We start from the raw sequence: 22,148 nt of genomic DNA, 5'->3' as shown, positions 1-22,148 counted from the left end.
CATAATAAAGGCCATATATGACAAACCCACAGCTAACATCATACTCAATGGGGAAAAGCTAAAACCATTCCCCCTAAGATCAGGAACAAGACAAGGTTGCCCACTTTCTCCACTTCTATTCAACATAGTGCTGGAAGTTCTAGCCACAGCAATCAGACAAGAGAAAGAAATAAAAGGCATCCAAATTGGTAAGGAGGAAGTAAAATTATCATTATATGCAGATGATATGATACTATATATAGAGAACCCTAAAGACTCCACCAAGAAACTATTAGAACTGATAGATGAATTTAGTAAAGTAGCAGGATATAAAATTAATATTCGGAAATCAGTTGCATTTGTATATACCAATGATAAAATAGCAGAAGGAGAAATTAAAAAAACAATTCCATTTACAATTGCTCCAAAGACTATAAAATATCTGGGAATAAATCTAACCAAAGATGTAAAGGATCTGTACTCAGAAAATTATACAACACTGAAGAAAGAAATGAAAGAAGACATAAATAGATGGAAACACATTCCATGTTCATGGATAGGAAGAATTAATATAATTAAAATGTCCATACTGCCTAAGGCAATATACATATTCAACGCAATTCCTATCAAACTACCAACGACGTTTTTCACAGAAATAGAACATATAATCCTAAAATTTATATGGGACCATAAAAGACCCCGGATAGCCTCAGCAATCTTGAGAAATAAGAACAAAGTGGGAGGTATAACGATACCTGATTTCAAACTATACTACAAGGCTACAGTAATCAAAACAACATGGTACTGGCATAAAAATAGATACATAGATCAATGGAACAGAATAGAGAGTCCAGACATAAATCCATGCCTATATGCCCATCTAATCTACGACAATGGAAGCAAGAATGTACGATGGGGTAAAGATAGTCTGTTCAATAAGTGGTGTTGGGAAACCTGGACGGACACATGCAAGAAAATGAAGCTGGACCACCTCCTTACACCATATACAAAAACAAATTCAAAATGGCTTAAAGACTTAAATGTAAGATCTGAAACCATAAAATATCTAGAAGAAAATATAGGAAGAAACTTCATGGACATTACCCGGAGTAAGATTTTCACTGATATATCCCCTCGCGCGAGCGAAGTAAGAGAAAAAATAAACATGTGGGATTACATCAAACTAAAAAGTTTTTTCACAGCAAAGGAAACCATCAATAAAACAAAAAGGGATCCTACTGTATGGGAAAAGATATTTGCCAATGATATATCTGATAAGGGATTAATATCACAAATCTATAAAAAACTTACTCAACTCAACTCCAAAAAAACAAACAACCCAATTAAAAAATGGGCAGAGGACTTGGGGAGACATTTCTCTAAGAAGGACATACAGAAGGCAAGAAGACATATGAAGAAATGCTCAACCTCACTAACCATCAGAGAAATGCAAATAAAAACCACAATGAGATACCACCTCACTCCAGTCAAAATGGCTATTATCAATAAATCAACAAACAACAAATGCTGGCGCGGATGTGGAGAAAAGGGAACGCTAGTGCACTGTTGGTGGGACTGCAGATTAGTGCAGCCACTATGGAAAACAGTATGGAGGTATCTCAGGAATCTGAAAATGGAACTACCCTATGATCCAGTAATTCCACTCCTAGGCATCTACCCGGAGAAATCCAAAACTCCAATTCAAAAATCTGTATGCACTCCTATGTTTATTGCAGCACTTTACACAATAGCCAAGATATGGAAACAACCAAAATGCCCATCGGTAGATGACTGGATTAAGAAGCTGTGGTACATTTATACAATGGAGTATTACGCAGCCATAAAGAAGAAAGAAATCTTATCATTTGCAGCAACATGGATGGATCTAGAGAACATTATGTTAAGTGAAATAAGTCAGAAAGAGAAAGACAAGTACCATATGATCTCACTTATATATGGAATCTAAAGAAAAGACTATGTGAATGAACTAATCAGAGTCAGTTTTGGGGACGCAGAGAAAAAACCGAGAGTGGTTAGATGGGTGTGTGGGAGGGGGTTGGGGATAAGGGGAAAGGTGAAGGGATTTGGAAGCAGCTGGTAACCACAAGATGGCCTCAGGGTTTTTCTTTTGAAAATTAATTTGGGGAAGGTATTCTATAATGTTGTAAAGATTTTGTTGGGTATCCGATGGACATGCGTCCTATTTGGGAGACCACCTCAGGGATACTGTGGATACCTGATCATGGCATTGTACATCAGAAGCTAAACATTAATGAATGCCAACTATAATTTTATATATATAATGTGATGGTTCAGTGTGGGGTCGGAGGGATGGTGGATGGGGGGAGGGGGGTTCGCAGTGTGGGGGATGTAGATGATGAACGTCTGGGTATTGCCTTGTTTTGTACACCTGAAACTAATAAATAAATTAATTATAAAAAAAAAAAATCTTTTTTAAAAAAGAAAGCAATTTTCACTAATTTTGTAAGGTATAATAATGGCGTGGTGGTCATCTAAAAACAAACTGCCCTCTCAGTGACGCATAGCAAAATATTTACAACTGAAACTGGTTAATGTCTAGGATTTTCTTTAAAAATATTCTAGCAGTGTAAGAAAAGGAGATGGAGGGGGATAGGTGAAAACTAGATTGGCAAAAAGGTTGATTGCTCCTAGGCTACAGCATGTCACCGTACTAAATACTATAGGCAACTGTAACACAAAGGTAAGTATTTGTGTATCTAAACATAGAAAATATGGTAAAACTGTGGTATCAAAGATAGGGCACTTAGCATGAATGGAGCTTGCAGGACTGGAAGTTGCTCTGCGTGACTCGGCGAGTGAGTGTGAGTGACAATGAAGGCCTAGGACATCACAATACACTGCTGTAAACTTTATAAACACTGTGCACTGAGGTTACACTACATTTATTTAAAATATTTTGCTTCAATAATAAATTACCCTTAGCTTACTGTAACTATTTTACTTTACTGTATAAACTTTTTGATTTTTTTAACTTTTTAACTGTTTTATAATAACACTTAAAACATTGCACAGCTGTACAAAAATATTTTCTCTTCATATCCTTATTCTATTAAGTTTTTTCTATTTTCAAAATTTTTAATTTCTTTTACTTTTTAAATATTTTTGTTAAAAACTAACACACACACACACACATTAGCCTTGGTCTACAGAGGGTCAGGATCATGAATATCACTGTCTCTCATCTCCACATCTTCTCCCACTGGAAGGTCTTCAGGGGCAATGACACACACAGAGCTGTCATCTCCTATGCTGACAACGCCTTCTTTTGGAACACCTCCTGAAGGGCCTGCCTCAGGCTCTTTCTGAGGTGTCACTCCTTTCAGAAATATGTCCACGGTGGTTTGCTTGGTTTGTTTCTTTTTTCCATCATAGATTTGCTTGCAAGCAGATAACACACCATGAACATTCCTTTCTTTTGTATTGATGAAAACCTTTCAGTGTCGGTGGTCCATGTTTTCAAACTTTGTAAGGAGCTTGTTGAGGTCAGCAAAAGCTTCTGCTAAACCTTTCTCTGGGAATTTTTTGCGGGGTTCTTTTTCTTCTCACGCAGTTTCCTTTTCTCTTGACTCTTCAGCGATGCATTCTTGTTCTAGCTCCCACAACTCCTCACGAGTCAATTCCTCAGGAACTACCAATCGGAGCAACTCAATGCCATCCTCATCCCCGCCCAGGTTAAGGTTGTTTGCCATCTCAACCACAGCCTTGTGGATTTTTCCAACCTTTGCACTATGACTTTACTATGACTATCATCAATAGGCAGTAGGAATTTCAGCTCCATTATAAAGTTATAGGACCACTGTCATATATGCAGTCCATCATTGACCAAAATGTCATTATGCCTCATATGACTGTATTGTATTTTTGAAAATTTTTAGAGTAAAAACTGTTTATATACCAATTATATTACATTAAATTGTTTTGCATTATTACATTATTAAGATTTGAAAAAGCTAGAGGCTGGTACAGTTATTCTTCATATTCTCCTCTACTCTTTTCTATATAATTTTAAATTTTTAATATTGTTTAATTTTAAAAAGGAAAGAATCATTATAAAGGAAATAATTCCACATCTTCCCCACGTAACCTTTACCAGTCTCACAAATACCTTTGTAATACCACTCTTTAAAAGCTCATCAGAGGCCTACAAATCCCGCAAAGTAGACTTTTTTGAAAGACTTTTCTCTTAGAAATAAGTCATGCTCCAGAAAAACCCCAAGAACTCAGAATTCATTTCCAAATCAAAACGTACAAGATTCAGGAGGCTCCTAAATTCGTTTTCTCTTTGTATTTGCAAAGAGCAGTCATGCTTTTTTAATACAATGCCTTCTTTATCCCCCAAAGAATTCCTGCTGCTTGACATCTCTGTGGAACCCCAATGGTGCTGTGAAGTAGGGTAAGTAAAATGTGCTCCCCTTGGAGGAAAAGTGCTTGTCCATAAGAAGTAATTTACCTCTTGGAGCCAAAACACACCATTTCATTGCCAGAAGACTGCTTTGTCAAGTCAAAAGGTAGGACTGTGAATGAGGACAAAGAAGAGGGAGAATTTGCCAAGGTAATGAAGCAGAGAAGATGGTGTAATAGAAAAAGCACCAGATCTAGAGCCAGCCCCACCACATATTAACTGCATAGCCTGGGGAAATCCTGTATAACATTTGTACATTTCCGAAAAGTTAGACTTGGTTTATATTAGTAATCTTCAACCCCGGTTGTACATTAGAATTCCTGGAGAGCTTTTCAAAAATTCCAATGCCCAGGCCCCACCTCAGTCAAATATCTTTGGCAAGGATAATTCTTTATTTTTAAAGCTCTGATTGTCTTTTTTTAAATATTTTTAAACTATAGTTGACATACAATATTATATTAGTTTCAGGTGAACAACATAGTGATTAAACATTTCTATAACTTATGATGTGATCGCCACAATAAATCTATTAACCATCTGTCATCATACAAAGTTATTAGGATATTATTGACTACATTCCCTGTGCTGTATATTATATCACAGTGATTTATTTATTTTATAACTGGAATTTATACCTCTTATTCCCCTTCACTTTTTTCACCCATCTCCTACTACCCTCCCCTCTGACAACCAACCGTTTGTTCTCTGTATCTATGACTCTCTTTCTGCTTTATTTTGTTTGTTCATTTATTTTTGTTTTTCAGAATCTACACATAAGTGAAATCATATGGCATTTGTCTTTATCTGACTTATTTCACTTAGCATTAATACCCTCTAGGTCCACCCGTGTTGTTGCAAATGTCAAGATTTATTCTTTTTGCTGCTGAATAATACTCTGTTATATAATCACATCTTCTTTATTCATTCATCTATCAGTGGACACTTAGGTTGCTTCCGTATCTTGATTATTGTAAATAACGCTGCAGTGAACATATGGATGCGAGTATCTCTTCAAATTAGTGATTTGGATTTTTTTGGATAAATGCCCAGAAGTGGAATTGCTGGGTCATATGGTAGTTCATTCTATTTTTAATTTTTTGAGGCACCTCCATACTGTTTTCCACACTGGCTGCACCAATTTACGATCCCACCAACAGCGCACGAGGGTTCCCATCTCTTCACATCCTTGTCAACATTTGTTATTTGTTGACTTTTTGATAATAGCCATTCTGACAGGTGAGAGGTAATGTCTCATTGTGGTTTTGATTTGCATTTCCCTGATGATTAGTGATATGGAGCACCTTTTCATATGTCTGTTGGCCGTCTGTATGTCTTCCTTGGAGAAAGGTCTATTCAAGTCCTCTGCCCATTCTTTAATCGGATTGCTTTTTGTTTGTTTGTTTTGATATTGAGTTGTATGAGTTCCTTATATATTTTTTTTCAGTAAGTCAACAATTTATTAGAAATAACCAAGAATAAACCAGTAAGTTAATATATACCTGTAAAATCTAAATATTAAGGTCATACTAGGAGTTACTTACATGCCTGCATAATACTTCTACCATAAAGGTCATTATTTCTTATTTCTCTTCAAAAAATTAATCCCTTTGTATACACGTACATAGCTTTACATAATGATATTTCTATAAAGAATAATGTTCAAATGATAAACACATCACACCAACAAAGAAGAAAACTTTCAAGTCGTACTTTGACCACACCAACAAACAAGGAAAAACAGAGACAAGTTCAACCCTAGGGGTTCACTTGAGAGAAGAAAAAACACAAACTATGAATTGAGTGCCTGGTCAAAATCTGTCTGCCAGATATTACCATCCAAGTTAGAATATTTTTAGAAATTTAATAACTTGCTACTGTACATAAAAAAATGTACAAACATTCATTTTTTACAACCCTTTATATAGTTTTCTGAACATAAAGAGTCTGCCTTTGTATAATGGTGGTAATATTTATTTGCCAAGTAATCTGTTATTATTGTCTTTACTGAGCTACTAATTGACTTTACTAAAATTAGTATTTGTTGCAATAATCACAGGAAGTCCAAAGAATAATCCAATGACAAAATTCACCTTTGATACAGTTTTCGCTTTCAAACCTCCATTCTCCACAATGCCGAGTTCCAGTTTGCCATCATCCTTACATCCTATAGATTTTAGTCCTTGCAAAAGAATATCTCGTAAATTTTGATATCAAGGTTTTTCAACGTAGTCCAGTGATTTCATTGTTTCCATGTATTTAGCAATTTCGTCTGGCTTGTTTATCTCAGGAAAACATTTGTCCATCAAACCTGAAATATTTTCTCTGTATCTAATTTTGGAATCTCTAACATACTTAGGATCTTTCAAATTATCCTCCCAAGGAAGATGGCCGCTAAGCCACTGGATCATACAATAACCGAGTATTTCCAAGTCACCACGTCTCGATGGGGCCACGCCATTGTGCGCGTAGATATTGGTGAATTCAAGAGTGCCATCGTGACATCTTCGGGGGTCTTCTTTGTATTCTTTATGGACTCTATCTGGGCAGTATCGATAAGCAAGGCCATAATCTACCAAGTACACCTGGTCAGGATTCTTGCAGCTCAGAAGAAGATTTGAGGCCTTGATATCTCCGTGTACATACTCGTGCTCGTGAATATATTCTAGAATATCCAAAATTCTTAAGCTTAGCTGCAAGACAGTTTTCCGAGAAAACCTTTTGGCATTTGCTTCATATATTTTCTGAAGGTCACTCCCAAAGCGATCTATTATCATAAACCTGTAACTTTTTCCATTTTTATCATGTAGACCAGACCCCCAATACTTAGGGACACCCAGGTACTTCAGTTTATGGGTCTGAATCCATTTCTGAATTTGCTCTGGTTTGGCAGCTCGCTGGTAGAACTTTAATTCAGTAAAAAGAGGTCCATTCTCACTGGGTTCCACTTTTACAACACAGGGTGCATCACTGCCCACCGATTTTGAAGAATTCGTATCAGCAAGATATATACAACCAAAGCCGCCTTGGCTAATGGGTGATCCTAGTTTCCATTCCTTTTTTGACAAGTCGGTGATTATCTCCCCCTCTGCAAACTGTTCTGCAAGACGTCTCTTTGCAGGGCCCTGCCTTGCAGCTTGAGCTGCTTTAACACGAGGCATGAGGCATTTTCACCGGAGCCGCAGACCCGCCGCCTTCTCCTCAGTAAGCTCCTTATATATTTTAGGTATTAACCCCTTATTGGGTATGTCATTTGTGAACATCTTCTCCCATTCAGTAGGCTGTCTTTTTGTTTTGTTGATGGTTTCCTTCACTGTGCAAAAGCTTTTCAGTTTGATATGGTCCCATTTGTTTATTTTTGCTTTTGTTGCCCTAGGCAAGAACCATTCTTAACACTCCTCCTGCGTTTCTAATGTACAGCCAGGGTTGTGGCCTACTGGTATACATTTCTAAGGTCTTCTCCATCTTATCACTCTACCTGGATATACCTTTAGGAAACTATGATAGCTATAGTTTTTCCTTTCTAGCATGCTTACTCCATACCTTCTTCCAGTAATAACCACCTTCTGTTGGAGAACATGTGCCAAGTGGTTCTGTGGGGCTGTTGTCTTGCTCATCTTATACTGAGCATTTTCACAGTATTGTTGTATTAAATACAATGTATGTCATTAAAAAGAATCAAGCAATGGTTATAGCCGTGCCCAATAAACACTTGAAAGTCTTAGGGCCCACAGACTGAAAGAACCAATTAACACATATCCTGAAATCACTGTGTTTTGTTTGACCTCAGTAAGAGATACAATCAGTTATCAATTTCCTAAGATTCTATAAAGCTCTATTTATGCAATGGCCCACTGCACTAAATCTCTAAACTTTATTCTCTTAAAGATCATTTACAGACTGGGTTTTTGAACCCAGAATATCTGAATCCAGAGTCTACGAATCTTTACAAACCCATATCATCCAAGAATAAATAGCAGGGCAATATTTATTTATTTGTCTTGTGATTAATCGATGGGGGGAGGAAATACATCTTTCACAATTGTCACTGGTGAAGAAAAAAAAATTAGCTATTCTCCTGAATTTAACATATTACATTTCAAATTACTGTTTTAAAAAAACCATGTTGCCACTTATTTGGATATTCCTTTAATTTAATAAGTAAGGAAAGTTCATGTTTAAGTGACTTAAGTTCATTGTTTCCAGTATAATTTTGTCTAAAAGGCTTAATCTATTTGCCACCAACTCATCTTCCAAGTCCAAACAACTTATTGAGCACCACTGTGACTCAATTTCTCTCTTTCCCTCTGACCAGCTGGGTAAACACTTGAGACAAGAAGATAGGAACTACATCAGATGCTTTAATTAGTTTTAGAACTACAATGCTCCTAAGATGATAAAAAACCAGACCAGAGCTACTTTTTTATTGAAAGTTAACTAAAAAGTACATAAAACTATGCATAACTAGACATTTTTTATTGACTACTTACATTAGAGGAGACTTCAGGGAACTGTTACTTCAGAATTGGTCTATAATAGAAGATTCTCTAGACACTTTCCCACCTAATCCCTTCCAATGTGCATATTAAAACTGTAGAAGAACAAAGAAAACATTAAAGAAATACTGGTAAAGGAGATCAGAATATGCCACCTCAAAAAATGACACTTTGTCATAAGAATTATTTTGAATTGAAGACAATTAAGAAACAGCAGACACGGGAGAACAATCTGCCCTCCTTTTTACCTAAAAGCAGGGCATAAATTTCCCCTTGTAAAGGTGACATAAATCTCCATTTGCAAAGGTATTCCCCTGTCCTGTACCAGAAGGAGAAGAATGACTCTTACCTACATATAACAAACCTTACTAAACAACCCATATCTACCATACATTTCTTAGTTGCCTTGCCACAACTCACCACACCCAGGAACCCAAATCTCCCTTTCCTTTGTCTAGTCACTTCTCCCCAATTTGTTGCCCTTTGTTAAGATGGTATATAAGCCCCAAATTATAACCACCCCTTTGAGTTACTCATCATTGAATTCTCCCACATATATGCATGTTACATGCATAAATCAACTTTTTTTGTCCTGTTAACCTGTATTTTGACAGTTTAATTTGCAAACCCCATATACCAATCCTAAGAGAGTAGATGAAAAATTATTTTCCTCTCTTGCACTGGATAAGGACGATCACATTGAAGTCAAGACAGAAATGTCCCTAGAGGACCAGCAGAAGGGTGGGAGGATATGGAAGGATAAAGCCGACACACTTGGTCCCAAAGTTCAGGAAAGAGATGATACTGTCTTCAATTACTCGGTCCATCCTAGCCCTCAATTAACTCATCTTACCTCAAATTCTCCCATAATATTCTAGCCAAGTTCAATATGCCTAATAGTTATGAAAAGGTGTTCCCTCAGGTAAAAACATCAACACACCTAATATTTTCTTGCCATAATCAGTAAAAAGAGTATGTAAGGTTTTCCCAGGTTGAAAACTGCCCTCACAAAATAAAGTCTTTTTTATAAAAACCTCTTTAAAAACTGTAAATCAGAGACATAAATAAGCAATGGTTTCAACCTTGAAACACAATGGCATAAAGTAAATAAACCTTAAAATTAAATTTAAAAATTAAAAGAATAATGTACCAAAATTAATTCAAAATGGATCAAAGACTTAAGCATAACACCTGACACAATAAACTGCATAGAAGAAAACATAGGTACTAAACTTAAGGACCTTGGGTTCAAAAAGCATTTTATGAATTTGACTCCAAAGGCAATGGAGGTAAAAGCTAAAATAAATGAATGGGACTATATCAAACTTAAAAGCTTCTGCACAGCAAAAGAAACCATCGACAAAATAGAGGCAACCAACTGAATGGGAGAAGGTTTTTGCAAACAGTGCCTCCGATAAGGGGCTAATATCCAAAATATACAAGGAACTCATGCAACTCAACAACAAAAAAACAAACAACCCAATAGAAAAATGGGCAGAGGACCTCAAGAGACATTTCTCCAAAGAGGACATACAAATGGCAAAGAAACATATGAAAAAATGCTCAACATCACTAATCATCAGAGAAATGCAAATAAAAACCACAATGAGATATCACCTCACCCCAGTCAGAATGGCTATCATCAACAAGACAAATAGTAACAAGTGTTGGAGAGGTTGTGGAGAAAAAGGAACCCTCATACACTGTTGGTGGGAATGCAGACTGGTGCAGCCGCTATGGAAGGCAGTGTGGAGGTTCCTCAAAAAATTACGAATAGAATTACCATATGACCCAGCAATCCCTCTCCTGGGTAACTACCCAAAACATCTAAAAACATTTACACATAAAGACACATGTGCTCCAATCTTCATTGCAACTTAATTTACAGTGGTCAAGACATGGAAACGGTAAGGGGGTGGGGGGTGGGAGATGAGGGTAAGGGGGATCAAATATATGGTGATGGAAGGAGAACTGAGTCTGGGTGGTGAACACACAATGGGATTTATAGATGATGTAATACAGAATTGTACACCTGAAATGTATGTAATTGTACTAATAATTGTCACCCCAATAAACTTTTAAAAAAATTAAAGGTTTTCTTTTCATTTTGTTAATTTCCCCCAGATTTTTTTATTAGATTCAGGTGTACACAACAATGTACTCGTTAGACATTTACACCCCTCACAGAGTGATAACCCCCCTCCCCCAATCTACTACCCCTCTGACATGGTATATAGCTGTTACAGTTCCACTGACTCTATTCCCTATGTGTCCTCCATATCCCTGACTATATATATAAAATTATAGTTGACATTTATTATTATTCAGCTTCAGGTGTACAGTGCAGTGATCAGGCATCTACACTATCCCTAAAGTGGCCTCCCTAATAAGACAAGTGTCCATCGGACACCCTACAAAATCTTTACATTATTGATTATATTCCCCAAACTGTCTTTCATGTATCCCCGTCCCCCAACTTTATTGAAACAAAATTGATATATGACATTGCATCAGTTTAAGATATACAACGTGATGACTGACATGTATACTTGTATGTTGCCAGATGTTTACCACAATAAGGTTAGTTAACACCTTTCACCTCACACAATTACCATTTTGTTATTTGTTATGGTGAGGACATTTAAGATTTACTCTCATAGCAATTTTCAAGTATACAATATCAACTACAATCACCATGCTGTATGGAACTTATTCAACTTGACTAAAAATTTGAACCCTTTAACCAAAATCTCCCCATTTCTCCCACTCTACCCCGTCACAACCATCAATCTACTGTTTCTATGAGTTTGATGATTTTAGATTCCACATATAAGTGAGATCATACAGGGCTGGTCAGGACATGAGCTAGGTTATGATCCTTAAGTCCTTTTTGGAAATTGCAGGATTGTAAACTACAAAATGAATTTGGAGTTTTGACTTCTGTTTTCATTCTGAAGAATAATACAGTTACAGTGTAGTATTGTATTACAGACCACACCCACAAGGGCTGGTACCAAGTCTGATTGATCTTTGTATTCCCAGCACCTGAAACAATGACTAGCACGCAATAACCCCTCAAAAAATGCTTATAGGTGTTTAATAAGGAATGAAGTAACTAACCAATTACTTAATCAAACAGGTATCTAGAAACTGCCTTGAACTGTTTATTTGTCCTGTGTATTGATTAAATTAAAACCACAGAGTTGGGGGTATCAGCGATTTTCTGAAGCAGACAATGGTTTCCAGTAGGCAAGGAACATCCAGAATTTCTCATTCTGACCATCAGTCAGTTGTTACCATGCCAGGTGAGTCGGGGATCACCGGAGCAAACGATGACACTTCAAATTGCAGCCCAGCTCTAGGAAACACACAGTTGCTACGAGCTGCTGCCTGACCTGAGCAAGTCCACCAAGCCCAGGAAGCTAAGCACAGTCCTAGTCAAAACCTGGCACGCAGTATTCCCATCTGTCGGCCCCATGCTACTGGGAGCCCTGCCCACATCTCACCTGGAAGTGCACTGGGACCCTTGTTCCCAAGGGCATGGTCCTGTTCAGATGCCCTGTATCTGTCCCTTAGGGCCAGACTCCTCGTAATTCCCAGTGTGATCGCTAACTGGCCTCTTACGTTAATCCATGTTATTGGGGTAATAGGAAAAAGTGCTAAGGGACAGCTAGTAACTTTTCCCATCTCTCCACTTTCCCCAACATGTAGATTTAAAGAGCTCTCTCTGCTCTAGGTACTGCAAAGAACAGAAGCGTCAGAGACAAGAAGAGCTACAAAAATATTCAGCCTCTTTGCAGCTCGTCATCCTGTTTCTGAGAACTCATAAAAAGGAAATATTTCAATCAGAAGAAAAGAAGCTGTCGACAGATTTTCATTGAAGTATTATATGTAATAGTAAAAAGTTGTATATAATCTAAATATTACATAATATGAAAACTATTCTGTAATTTATGATACATCAGCTCAGTACACTACTCTAAATTACTTACAATAATTATGAAGACTGTCTAAAAATGGAAACATACATTGAGTGATAATTTAAAAGCAGAATTCAAAATTGAATCTATGCTCTGCCATCTGTTATAGTATTGTGAATATAAAGATTGGAAAAGAACATGAAATAAAATGATATCTGATGCTTTAGCAGTGCGGAATTATCAGTATTTTTTTATTCAGAAGATCACCGAATACTGCTAACAGTGAATCGTGAACAATATGTAATCTCTGAATCTTAGTGTTATCATTCCATCATTTTCTTTGTTTCAGTTAGCATACCAATTAAAAAACAAGAGAAAGAAACTGGAAAGCGATTTTGAGATTGCTATTTTGACCTCCATTTTATGTCACAATTCCTAGAGGTCAAGTACTACGTCATTCAATTTTGAAGTTTCTGTATAACCTAGTAGTGTCTCAGACACATCAAGTGCTCCATAAACATTGTTGAATCAAGAAAAGGAAGTTTCTACCCCACTCCACAAAAGAATTTGCAAGAAAGTTGTGGAAAACAATCACATTAAAAGACTTAATTGAGTCTGTCTGAGTTGGATTTTTCCAGAAGCAGATTCGGGTACAAGTAGTTTACTTTGGAGATGATCCCAGGAAGCTCTGGTAAGGGTGACAGGAAGTGAGCCAGGGAAGAGAAAAGAAGCCAATAAAGGGTACATTACTGAGCAGGTTACTGCTGTGGACAATTGAGGCTCCATCCTGCCGGGTACCTCTAGGACAGGGGTGACCAAACTGCGGCCCGCGGGCCAACTGCAGCCCGCAATCCATTTTTAATTGGCCCGCAGCAAATTCCAAAAATATATTTAGTTTACTTAAATAAACCAGGTGAGGCAATACATACTTCACCTCAAGTGAGTGGCCGGCTGTTTGTGTATTTTACCGCATATGGCCCTTGGTGAAAACCATTGAAAAAAGTTTGGACACCCCTGCTCTAGGACATACAGTAGAACATGTCCTCAGAGTTAACCAAGCAAAAGGTGAGGAAGCTGCAGAATGTATGCATCAACTTCTCATCATTTTGTGAGGGCGGCTTCTGGAGCATTCACTTGCCCTGCACATGGGCTGAGCATAACCCCACCAGAAAAACCCCAGAGGCAGGAAAATGACTGTTCCCGGCGAGATGCCAATTATTTGTGTTTATAGGAATCAGCAGCGTGCGTTGAGGGGGCTGTATGACAGAGGTGCTGACATGTCTGCCTCAGGGGCTCTATGATAGATGCCAACAAGGCAGCTCAGACAGAGAGATCAGCCCAGTTGCAGAGGAGGTAGAGCTTGAACCAATCCTTAACAGAAGACCAGGAGGTGGATGGTAATCAGAACCACTGTGTCAGAAGGCTCCTGGGATATGCGAGTTTACCCACACCACACCTAGGCCTTGATGGGTGCTCAGCGCGTGTAGTTTTGATCCTCTCCCCAGTCGAGAATATGGAGAGCCTTGAAATTGCTATTCTGTGAGTGTCTTAACACTCTTAGTGGCAGAGTGGAGAACGCAGAGTGGAAGCCAAGTCCTGGAGCTGAGGGTGTCAAGAGGTGCTCAACAGGCGAGAAGGAAAAGGAGCAGGTCTCTTCAGGGTACCATTATTATTCATTTCGATGAAACAGAGGAGAGGAAGAAAACAGGGCAAGAAGGAGGAATGGAGATTTGAGGGCTAACTGGGACCTCAAATCAAATTCCATCAGAAACGGGGGCCGGCCCGGTAGCTCAGGCAGTTAGAGCTCCATGCTCCTAACTCCGAAGGCTGCCGGTTCAATTCCCACATGGGCCAGTGGGCTCTCAACCACAAGGTTGCCAGTTCAATTCCTCGAGTCCCCCAAGGGATGGTGGGCAGCGCCCCTTGCAACTAAAATTGAACACAGCTCCTTGAGCTGAGCTGCCTCCCGAATGGCTCAGTTGGTTGGAGCGCGTCCTCTCAACCACAAGGTTGCCAGTTCGACTCCCGCAAGGGATGGTGGGCTCCGTCCCCTGCAACTAGCAATGGCAAGTGGACCTGGAGCTGAGCTGCGCCCTCCACAACTAAGATTGAAAGGACAACAACTTGACTTGGGGAAAAAAAGGCCTGGAAGTACACACTGTTCCCCAATAAAGTCCTGTTCCCTTTCCCCCCCCAAAAAAAATTCCATCAGAAACATGTGGAGAGATCTGTATTAAAGTACCTTGTGTGAATAGTGGTCCCTTTACATGTGAATGGAAAATGACCCTTGCCTACCAAGGACAGAGTACAAAGGGGAGAGAGGGGAAGACTTGGTAGGAGGTGACAACACGACCCTTACTTTTTCCTGCTCAGAAGCTTGGGGAGTGCCTCCCGCCCCTACCCCAGCCACCCACTCACATGGGAACCAACAGTCAGAAGGGGCTTGGCGACCAGTACTAAGGCCATGTTCTCCAAAGCTTTGACAACCCGACAACTAATGTGAGGAGGAGTTCTGCAAGGAGACCCAAATCACGGTCACTTCACAGCGATCAGATCCTACTGCCTCCACAGCAATCTCAGGGCTTGCCTTGGGCAGGGAGAAAGGAGATGCAGGCTGCAGTGAGGCAGATTCTAGGGGAAAATACTGAGTAAGGCAGCTGTGAGGGCCTCCATCATAACCAGCTTCCTGAGCCAGAACTAGAAATCAGAACCTTCTGGTAATGGACACTGTATTTCATATACCCCCGAGAACAGTTGTTGCATGCATTTCTTCTTCTTCTTCTTTTAATTTATTGAGGTAAGATTGGTTAATAACATTATATAAATTTCAGTATACAACATTATAATTTGGTATCTGTATACTGTATTGAGTGCTCACCACCCAAAGTATAGTTTCCTCTGTTACCATATATTTGACCCCTTTTCCCCAATTCGCCCTCCCCCTATGTTCACTGCATGCATTTGTTTATTGTTTGCCTTTTCTGTGTGTGTGCTCAGAGGCCAATGCAAACATCTCAGGGACTAGGTAGAGCATGCTGTACCCTCCCTAATTGTAATTCCTGCTGACTCCTGATACTCTTTGGATGAGATGTAATGGAAAGAGCCTTGGACACATCGTCAGCCTGAGCTCAAACCCTATGCCATCTGTGTTACTCCATTCTGACTGCCCCATTCCAGGCAAGGTAGTCAGGTCTTCTCCTGTAAGACAGTGTTCTCATGAGGCTTAGTGATAAATACTAACCTGCTCCCCACCACGTGTTAGGCCTTCTTCTCGTTGCTCATTGTTGGGTAGGCACTAACATTACTGCCCTTTTATACAGAGGAAGAAATGAGGCACAGAGAGGGCATGCAACTTGCTCAGGGTCCCATGGCTGTTAATTAGCAGATGTGAAGCTTGAACCTAGGCCACCTACCTCCAGGGCCTGCCCTTTTAACCACCATGCTCTGTTCCCTCCCAGGAGGTGAAAGTGCCTGGTGAACATGCAGGTGGGATTCAATACTTTACTTTCACATTTTGAAAGATAATGTGGTGCAGTGAAAAGAACTTGGGCTTTGGAGTCAGACTATCCTGACTCCCATTTCATTGCTGTGTGATCCTGGGAAAATAGATCATCTCTTTGAACCTCACTTTCCCAAAAGTCAGAGGACTACTGGGACATGTGAATTTACCTGCACCACACCTGGCACTTGACAGGTTCTCAGATAAATGTATGTAGAGCCTCGAAATTCTCCTCCATGAGTGTCCTAACACTCTAAGCCTTTCTCTAAGCCTTTCTCCCTTGTAATAAACCAAAGGGGCAAACAAATAGGACAAATAAAAGCCATCAGGCATGGTATCTCAGGTTCTCCCTAAAAATTTTCTCAGATTTTTCCTGATGAAAGGAAAATACAAAATAGGAAAGATGTTTAGGGAGGCCCTCATCCCTAAATGTAATAAATGACACAAGACAGACTGGACAGCCAGGGCGATAGGTGTCTTATTAATATAATCAGCTGGTACTCTGCCAAATTCCCCTTTCTCTGACTAAACCTACTGCATACTTTATTTAACCTCTGAAAAACTATGAAATGCTGCACTATGATAGAGCATTTTTTAAATTTTTTATCTCAAATCCCAAATGCTTTAAGGCAAATCCACTTCCTTCTTTCATCTTTGAGTAATAAAATCATCATTCAAATCCGGGAAAAGCATGAGTTTCCTCTCCTTGCTCCCTTGTCTCTACCAAGTCATTTTACCAATTACTATTTACTGTAAAGAGTGGGTGTGTTGTACCTCTACATATAGAAAACCTTTTTACCAAACTGTTTTCTTAAAAGCACAGCATCTTGCCATAAAGGAAGTAACTCCCAAGATCTGTTTTCATAACCTCTATTAGAATGTAAATCATAAGAGCAAATTTGTACTGACACAAACACCCTACAGGTTAAGTTGTTTACACCTAGCTAGAAATTATTATAAAACCAAGAACAAATTTGTCAGATTTGGGATAAGAGTCTAAGACTCAGGAGAAATTAATGGGCAATATTTTCAATGTCTCCCCAGAACTCCCAAAGCTATATCTAAGGCAAGTATAAAAATCCAGAATTAATTTCATCCTGAAAAATCAAAAGAGCTGAATTAATAATTAACTTAATAAATTTCAAAGCCATCTCAATTGTGCCTACAAATCTAGCACAGATCGAGATCAAACGTGGGACATACTTCAATTTTCCAAACTATGAACCCAATGCTGATGGAGAGTGAAACTGTTGACCCACATATACCAATGAGATTAAATATCATTCACATCACACATTATCATCATCACATTGTCCTTTGCATGAGAAGTTGACACCTACCGACCCACTTTTAGTAAGCTGTGCTCTTGAAATGTTTTCTTTGTTTGAGTGTTGAACTTGTTCCAGACATCTTCATTCAATTCCAATTCTGATCAACATTTTCAAGGACACTAGCCAGAGTTAAGTGAGCGACCAAGAACTAGAACAAAGACAACTGTTTCACCAGGGAATCAAACCCATGACTCTGACCCCATAAGCAGCTGAGCAGTTATGGTGAATCACGCAGAAACCAGCAGCACAACTGCTATAGAGCTCCTCAAGTATAACCTAAAGATCCTGAAGAAAGCTGGGTGAAAATGTACCACTTTATCATTATTATTTCATAGCTGTGATTGGAACCATGTACTTAACCATGGGCTATTCAAAAATCACAGGACACTCACTTGCCACAACCGGCTCGTACTCCTCAGCCTCTCACTACTCCGTTGTCTACTCCTCCATGCCCTAAGACCACTGCTTCCACCAATTGCAATGGAAGAAGAAATCACCGTGCTTATTGACAATGGCTCTGGCATGTGCAAAGCTAGTTTTGCCAGGGATGATGCCCCCTTGGGCCGTGTTCCCATCCATCATTGGGTGCTCTCAACGCCAGGACATTATGGTGAGCATGGTGCCAAAGACCAGTGACATGGGCAAAACGGCCCAAAGCAAGCATGGCATCCGGACCCTCCAGTACACCATCGAGCACAGCATTGTCACCAACTGGGATGACATGGAGGAAATCTGGCACTGTATCTTCTACAACGAGCTATGTGTGGCCCCTAAGGAGCACCCCATGGCTGTTGACTGAGGCATCCCTAAACCCCAAGGCTCACCATGAAAAGATGATGCAGATCCTGTTCGAGACCTTCACACTCCGGCCATGTACGCCTATGTGGCCATCCAGGCCATGCTGTCCCTGCACTCCTCTGGTCACACCACTGGTATTGTTATGGACTCTGAGAACAGGTCCACACACACTCTGCCCATCTACAAGGGGTATGCCCAGCCCCACACCGCCCTGCGTCTGGACCTGGATGGCCAGACCTTACCGTCTACCTCCTGAAGATCCTCCTGGAGCGTGGCTACAGCTTCACCACCACTGCTGAGCAGGAAATTATGCGTGACATCAAGAAGAAGCTCTACTATGTCACCCTGGACTTCGAGCAGAACATGACCACGACCATGTCCTCCTCATCCCGGGAGAAGAGCTATGAGCTGCCCAATGGGCAGGTGATCACCATTGGCAACAAGTGGTTCTTGTATCCAGGGGCACTCTTCCAGCCCTCCTTCCTGGGTAGGGAATCCGGCAGCACCCATGGGACCGTATCAACTCCATCATGAAGTGTGACATCAACAACCAGAAAGACCTGCATGCCAACATGATGCTATCTGGTGGGACCACCATGTACCCCAGCATTGCCGACAGGATGCAGGAGATCACAGCCTTGGCTCCCAGCACCACAAAGATCAAGATCATGGCCCCACCAGAGCACAAGTACTCGCTGTGGATGGGGGCTCCATCCTGGCCTCGCTGTCCACCTTCCAGCAGATGTGGATCAGCAAGTGGGACTATGATGAGTCAGGCCCCTCCATCATCCACCACAAATGCTTCTAAGCAGACTGCAAATAGATGCATAGCATTTGCTGCATGAGTTCATCAGAAGCATAAATTTGCCCCAAACTTGGTAGCTTAAGACAACAGAAATGTATTCTGTCATAGTCCTGAACTCAAGGTGTCAGCATGGTGGCTCTCAGCAATCCTTGGAGTTCCTTGGGTTGTAGCTGCATCACTCCAACTTCTGCCTCTGCTGTCACCTGGCATCTTATAAAGACACCAGACGTTGGGTTGAGGGCCCACCCTACTCCAATATTACCTCATAGGAATTAGTTACGTCTACAAAGACCCTGTTTCTAAATAAAGTCACATTATGAAGTTCTAGGTAGACATGAATGATTGAAGGACACTATTCAACCCATTACAGTGGGTATTCTCAATTTGTCAAAGAGTAACAGCTCTTACCAGATGGATCTCCTATAAGGCTTCTTGTTTCTATTTAAGGGTAGGACACTGCAAACTGTTTTCCTTCCAGGTCTCCAAACTCTAGCATAATCTGATAGTCTACAAAGTCCAGTTCAAAATACTGCATTAAACTTGTACGAGCTCTGCAAATTAAGTTCGTGAACTCACCCTAGGAAAAGTGCTAGATACCTCATTGCTGAATGTCACTACAGTCACCTTCGAAGTACTCCCCTTGGGAAGCTATGCACTGACACCAGTACCTAGTCCAACCTTCAAAGCAATTTTGGAACTCTTTTTCTGGAATGGCCATCAGAGCTGTCGTCGTATTACCCTCAATGTCCTGAATATCATCAAAATGTCTTCCTTTCAATATTTCCTTTATCTTCGAGTAAAGAAAGAAGTCATTGGGGGCCAGACCAGGTGAGTAGGGAGGGTGTTCCAATACAGTTATTTGTTTACTGGCTAAAAACTCCCTCACAGACAGTGAGCTGGTGCATTGTCGTGATGCCGGAGCCATGAATTGTTGGTGAAAAGTTCAGGTCATCTAACTTTTTCACGCAGCCTTTTCAGCACTTCTGAACAGTCAACTTAGTTAACTGTTTGTCCAGTTGGTACAAATGCATAATGAATAATCCCTTTGATATCAAAAAAAGTTAGCAACATAGTTGTAACAAGTTCGTGAACTTAATTGTCAGGCCTCATATGCAATTTTTACCTTCTTTTATTTGCCAAGACATCTCAGCTTTCAGATAAAAGGTAAAATTGACATAGAAACCAGCCAAAGAAGCAATTTACAGCTACAATCCTGTTTGAAAATTGTGACCAAACATTAAGTAATTAAGCAATTCATACTAGCCGAACAGGAAGGTGATTCTAATGTTCAGCCAAATTGAGAACAACTCTAGAGCAGTAGTTTTCCCAGTGTGACCCCAGACCATCAGCATTGGCTGAGAGCTCCTCAGAAGTGAAGAATCTCAATCCCCACCAGCAGACACACTGAATCTAAATCTTCATTCTAACATTATTTTCCAGATGACTCAGATGCTCTGTTCTAAAACTCTGATGCCAAAAGTAAAAGAAAAGTCTAAGCCACCCATATAATTCAATACTTTCTGGCAGGAATGGGTATTTGTTTTGCTGAGGGTTGATAGGGAATGTTAAACACATACACACACGCACATACTGGTCCTTTGCCTTCCCACAGAGTGTCAGCAGCTTTCCAAATGAACAAGCTGTTTCCATGACATCAAACCCTTAATTTGAAGCAGATACACCAACCATCCAGGAGTGTGATAGCACAACGCACCATTTCATATATATTTGATTTGTATTCTTAGTCTCAAACATGTCCTCCTTGAAAAAGAAATCCTTATGAAAAAACTGGTATTTAGAGCAACACTTTAATTGACAAATGTGTCACCCTTTTTTTCTCCTGTAAGTAGGGCACTCTGAAGGATTCTGTGTTAAATCTCCTGTCATGGTTAATCAATCTGGAATAATAATATGAAATGACTAGTAAAATAGTTATACTGTCCTAAGTATATGTTCTTCCCACCGAGTGAATGTTTTCCTTTTCCCCACCTCAGTTCCAGGCCATTTTATTCTTAACATATTCTTAAAGTCAATTTCTTTTTTGCTGTGAACAAGCATTTTTCTCTCACTCTTCTGAACAAATAATGGAAAAATCCTCCCTTTTGCTGTATGTGTACTTAACAATATCCTGACATGAGAGAGACAAACTCAGGAATGTGGCAAGAAATTCATTTGCATTAACAGCAGCCTGGAAAGACAGTGAGGCAAGTCCTAGCCTCTCCCTAAAAATCCTCCCTTATATGTTTATCTCCACAGTTTTTCTAAATTAATTTACTCAATCAACAAATTTAAAGGGAAACCACAGTGTGTTTAATGCCAACCAGTTTAAAAATAGTCAAGTCTATTCTGCAGGGAACAGACCAAATTCAAAAGTGCATAAAGGAACCATGTGTAAAGAGGGCGATTAAATAAGCACATACTCAATACAGCTCGCAGCCACAGAACTACAGGCTCAGATGCAAATCAGCTTCACTGTGGAAGGTTCAGGCAGGAGCTGTTAGGAATTCTTCACGGCATTTTCTAGCCCATGACACCTACCAGGCTTTCGCCCACCTGCTCACACACCAAGTAAAATGCGAGAAAAACAGAGCGTTGCTTGAATGCATAATTCCCAAATGCTTAAGGCAACTAGATGTCTGAATTTGAGGGGTTTCAGCCCATTCCTTGCTCTTATGCTCCTGGGAGTCAGCCATTCAATCCCAGGGCTGCAAGGTATGAATCATTGCCGTAAATCACCTTCGATTTCTAAATATATAAGGAGTGTTTAGAGGAAAAAAACAAGGTGACATTCTCTCCACAACCTTCAAGAACTGGCTGTGTGACAAGAGCCAGCGCCAGGGGAACCTAGCCATTGGAAGGAAGAGGCAGCCCAGAAAATC

The 22,148-nt window shown here is 39.9% G+C and overlaps 1 protein-coding gene and 1 pseudogene across 2 annotated transcripts; one reads left to right on the top strand and one right to left on the bottom strand.

Moving 5' to 3' along the window:
• Positions 1–6,435: 6,435 nt before the first annotated feature.
• LOC308495179 (serine/threonine-protein kinase VRK1-like) lies at positions 6,436–7,581 on the bottom strand (the record flags this gene model as incomplete). Its single annotated transcript, XM_081043098.1, is given in 2 exon segments — positions 6,436–6,633; positions 6,637–7,581. Coding segments are annotated over 2 exon segments (1,143 nt in total).
• A 10,565-nt stretch (positions 7,582–18,146) lies between these two features.
• On the top strand, positions 18,147–19,272 carry LOC308494747 (actin, cytoplasmic 2-like; annotated as a pseudogene). Its single transcript has one exon. The product of its transcript is annotated as an actin, cytoplasmic 2-like (transcript).
• The last annotated feature ends 2,876 nt before the right edge of the window (positions 19,273–22,148 follow it).

This window comes from Rhinolophus hipposideros (genome assembly GCF_964194185.1).
Source record: "Rhinolophus hipposideros genome assembly, chromosome: X".
Taxonomy (NCBI): domain Eukaryota; kingdom Metazoa; phylum Chordata; class Mammalia; order Chiroptera; family Rhinolophidae; genus Rhinolophus; species Rhinolophus hipposideros.
This window is presented reverse-complemented; position numbering and strand designations above follow the sequence as displayed.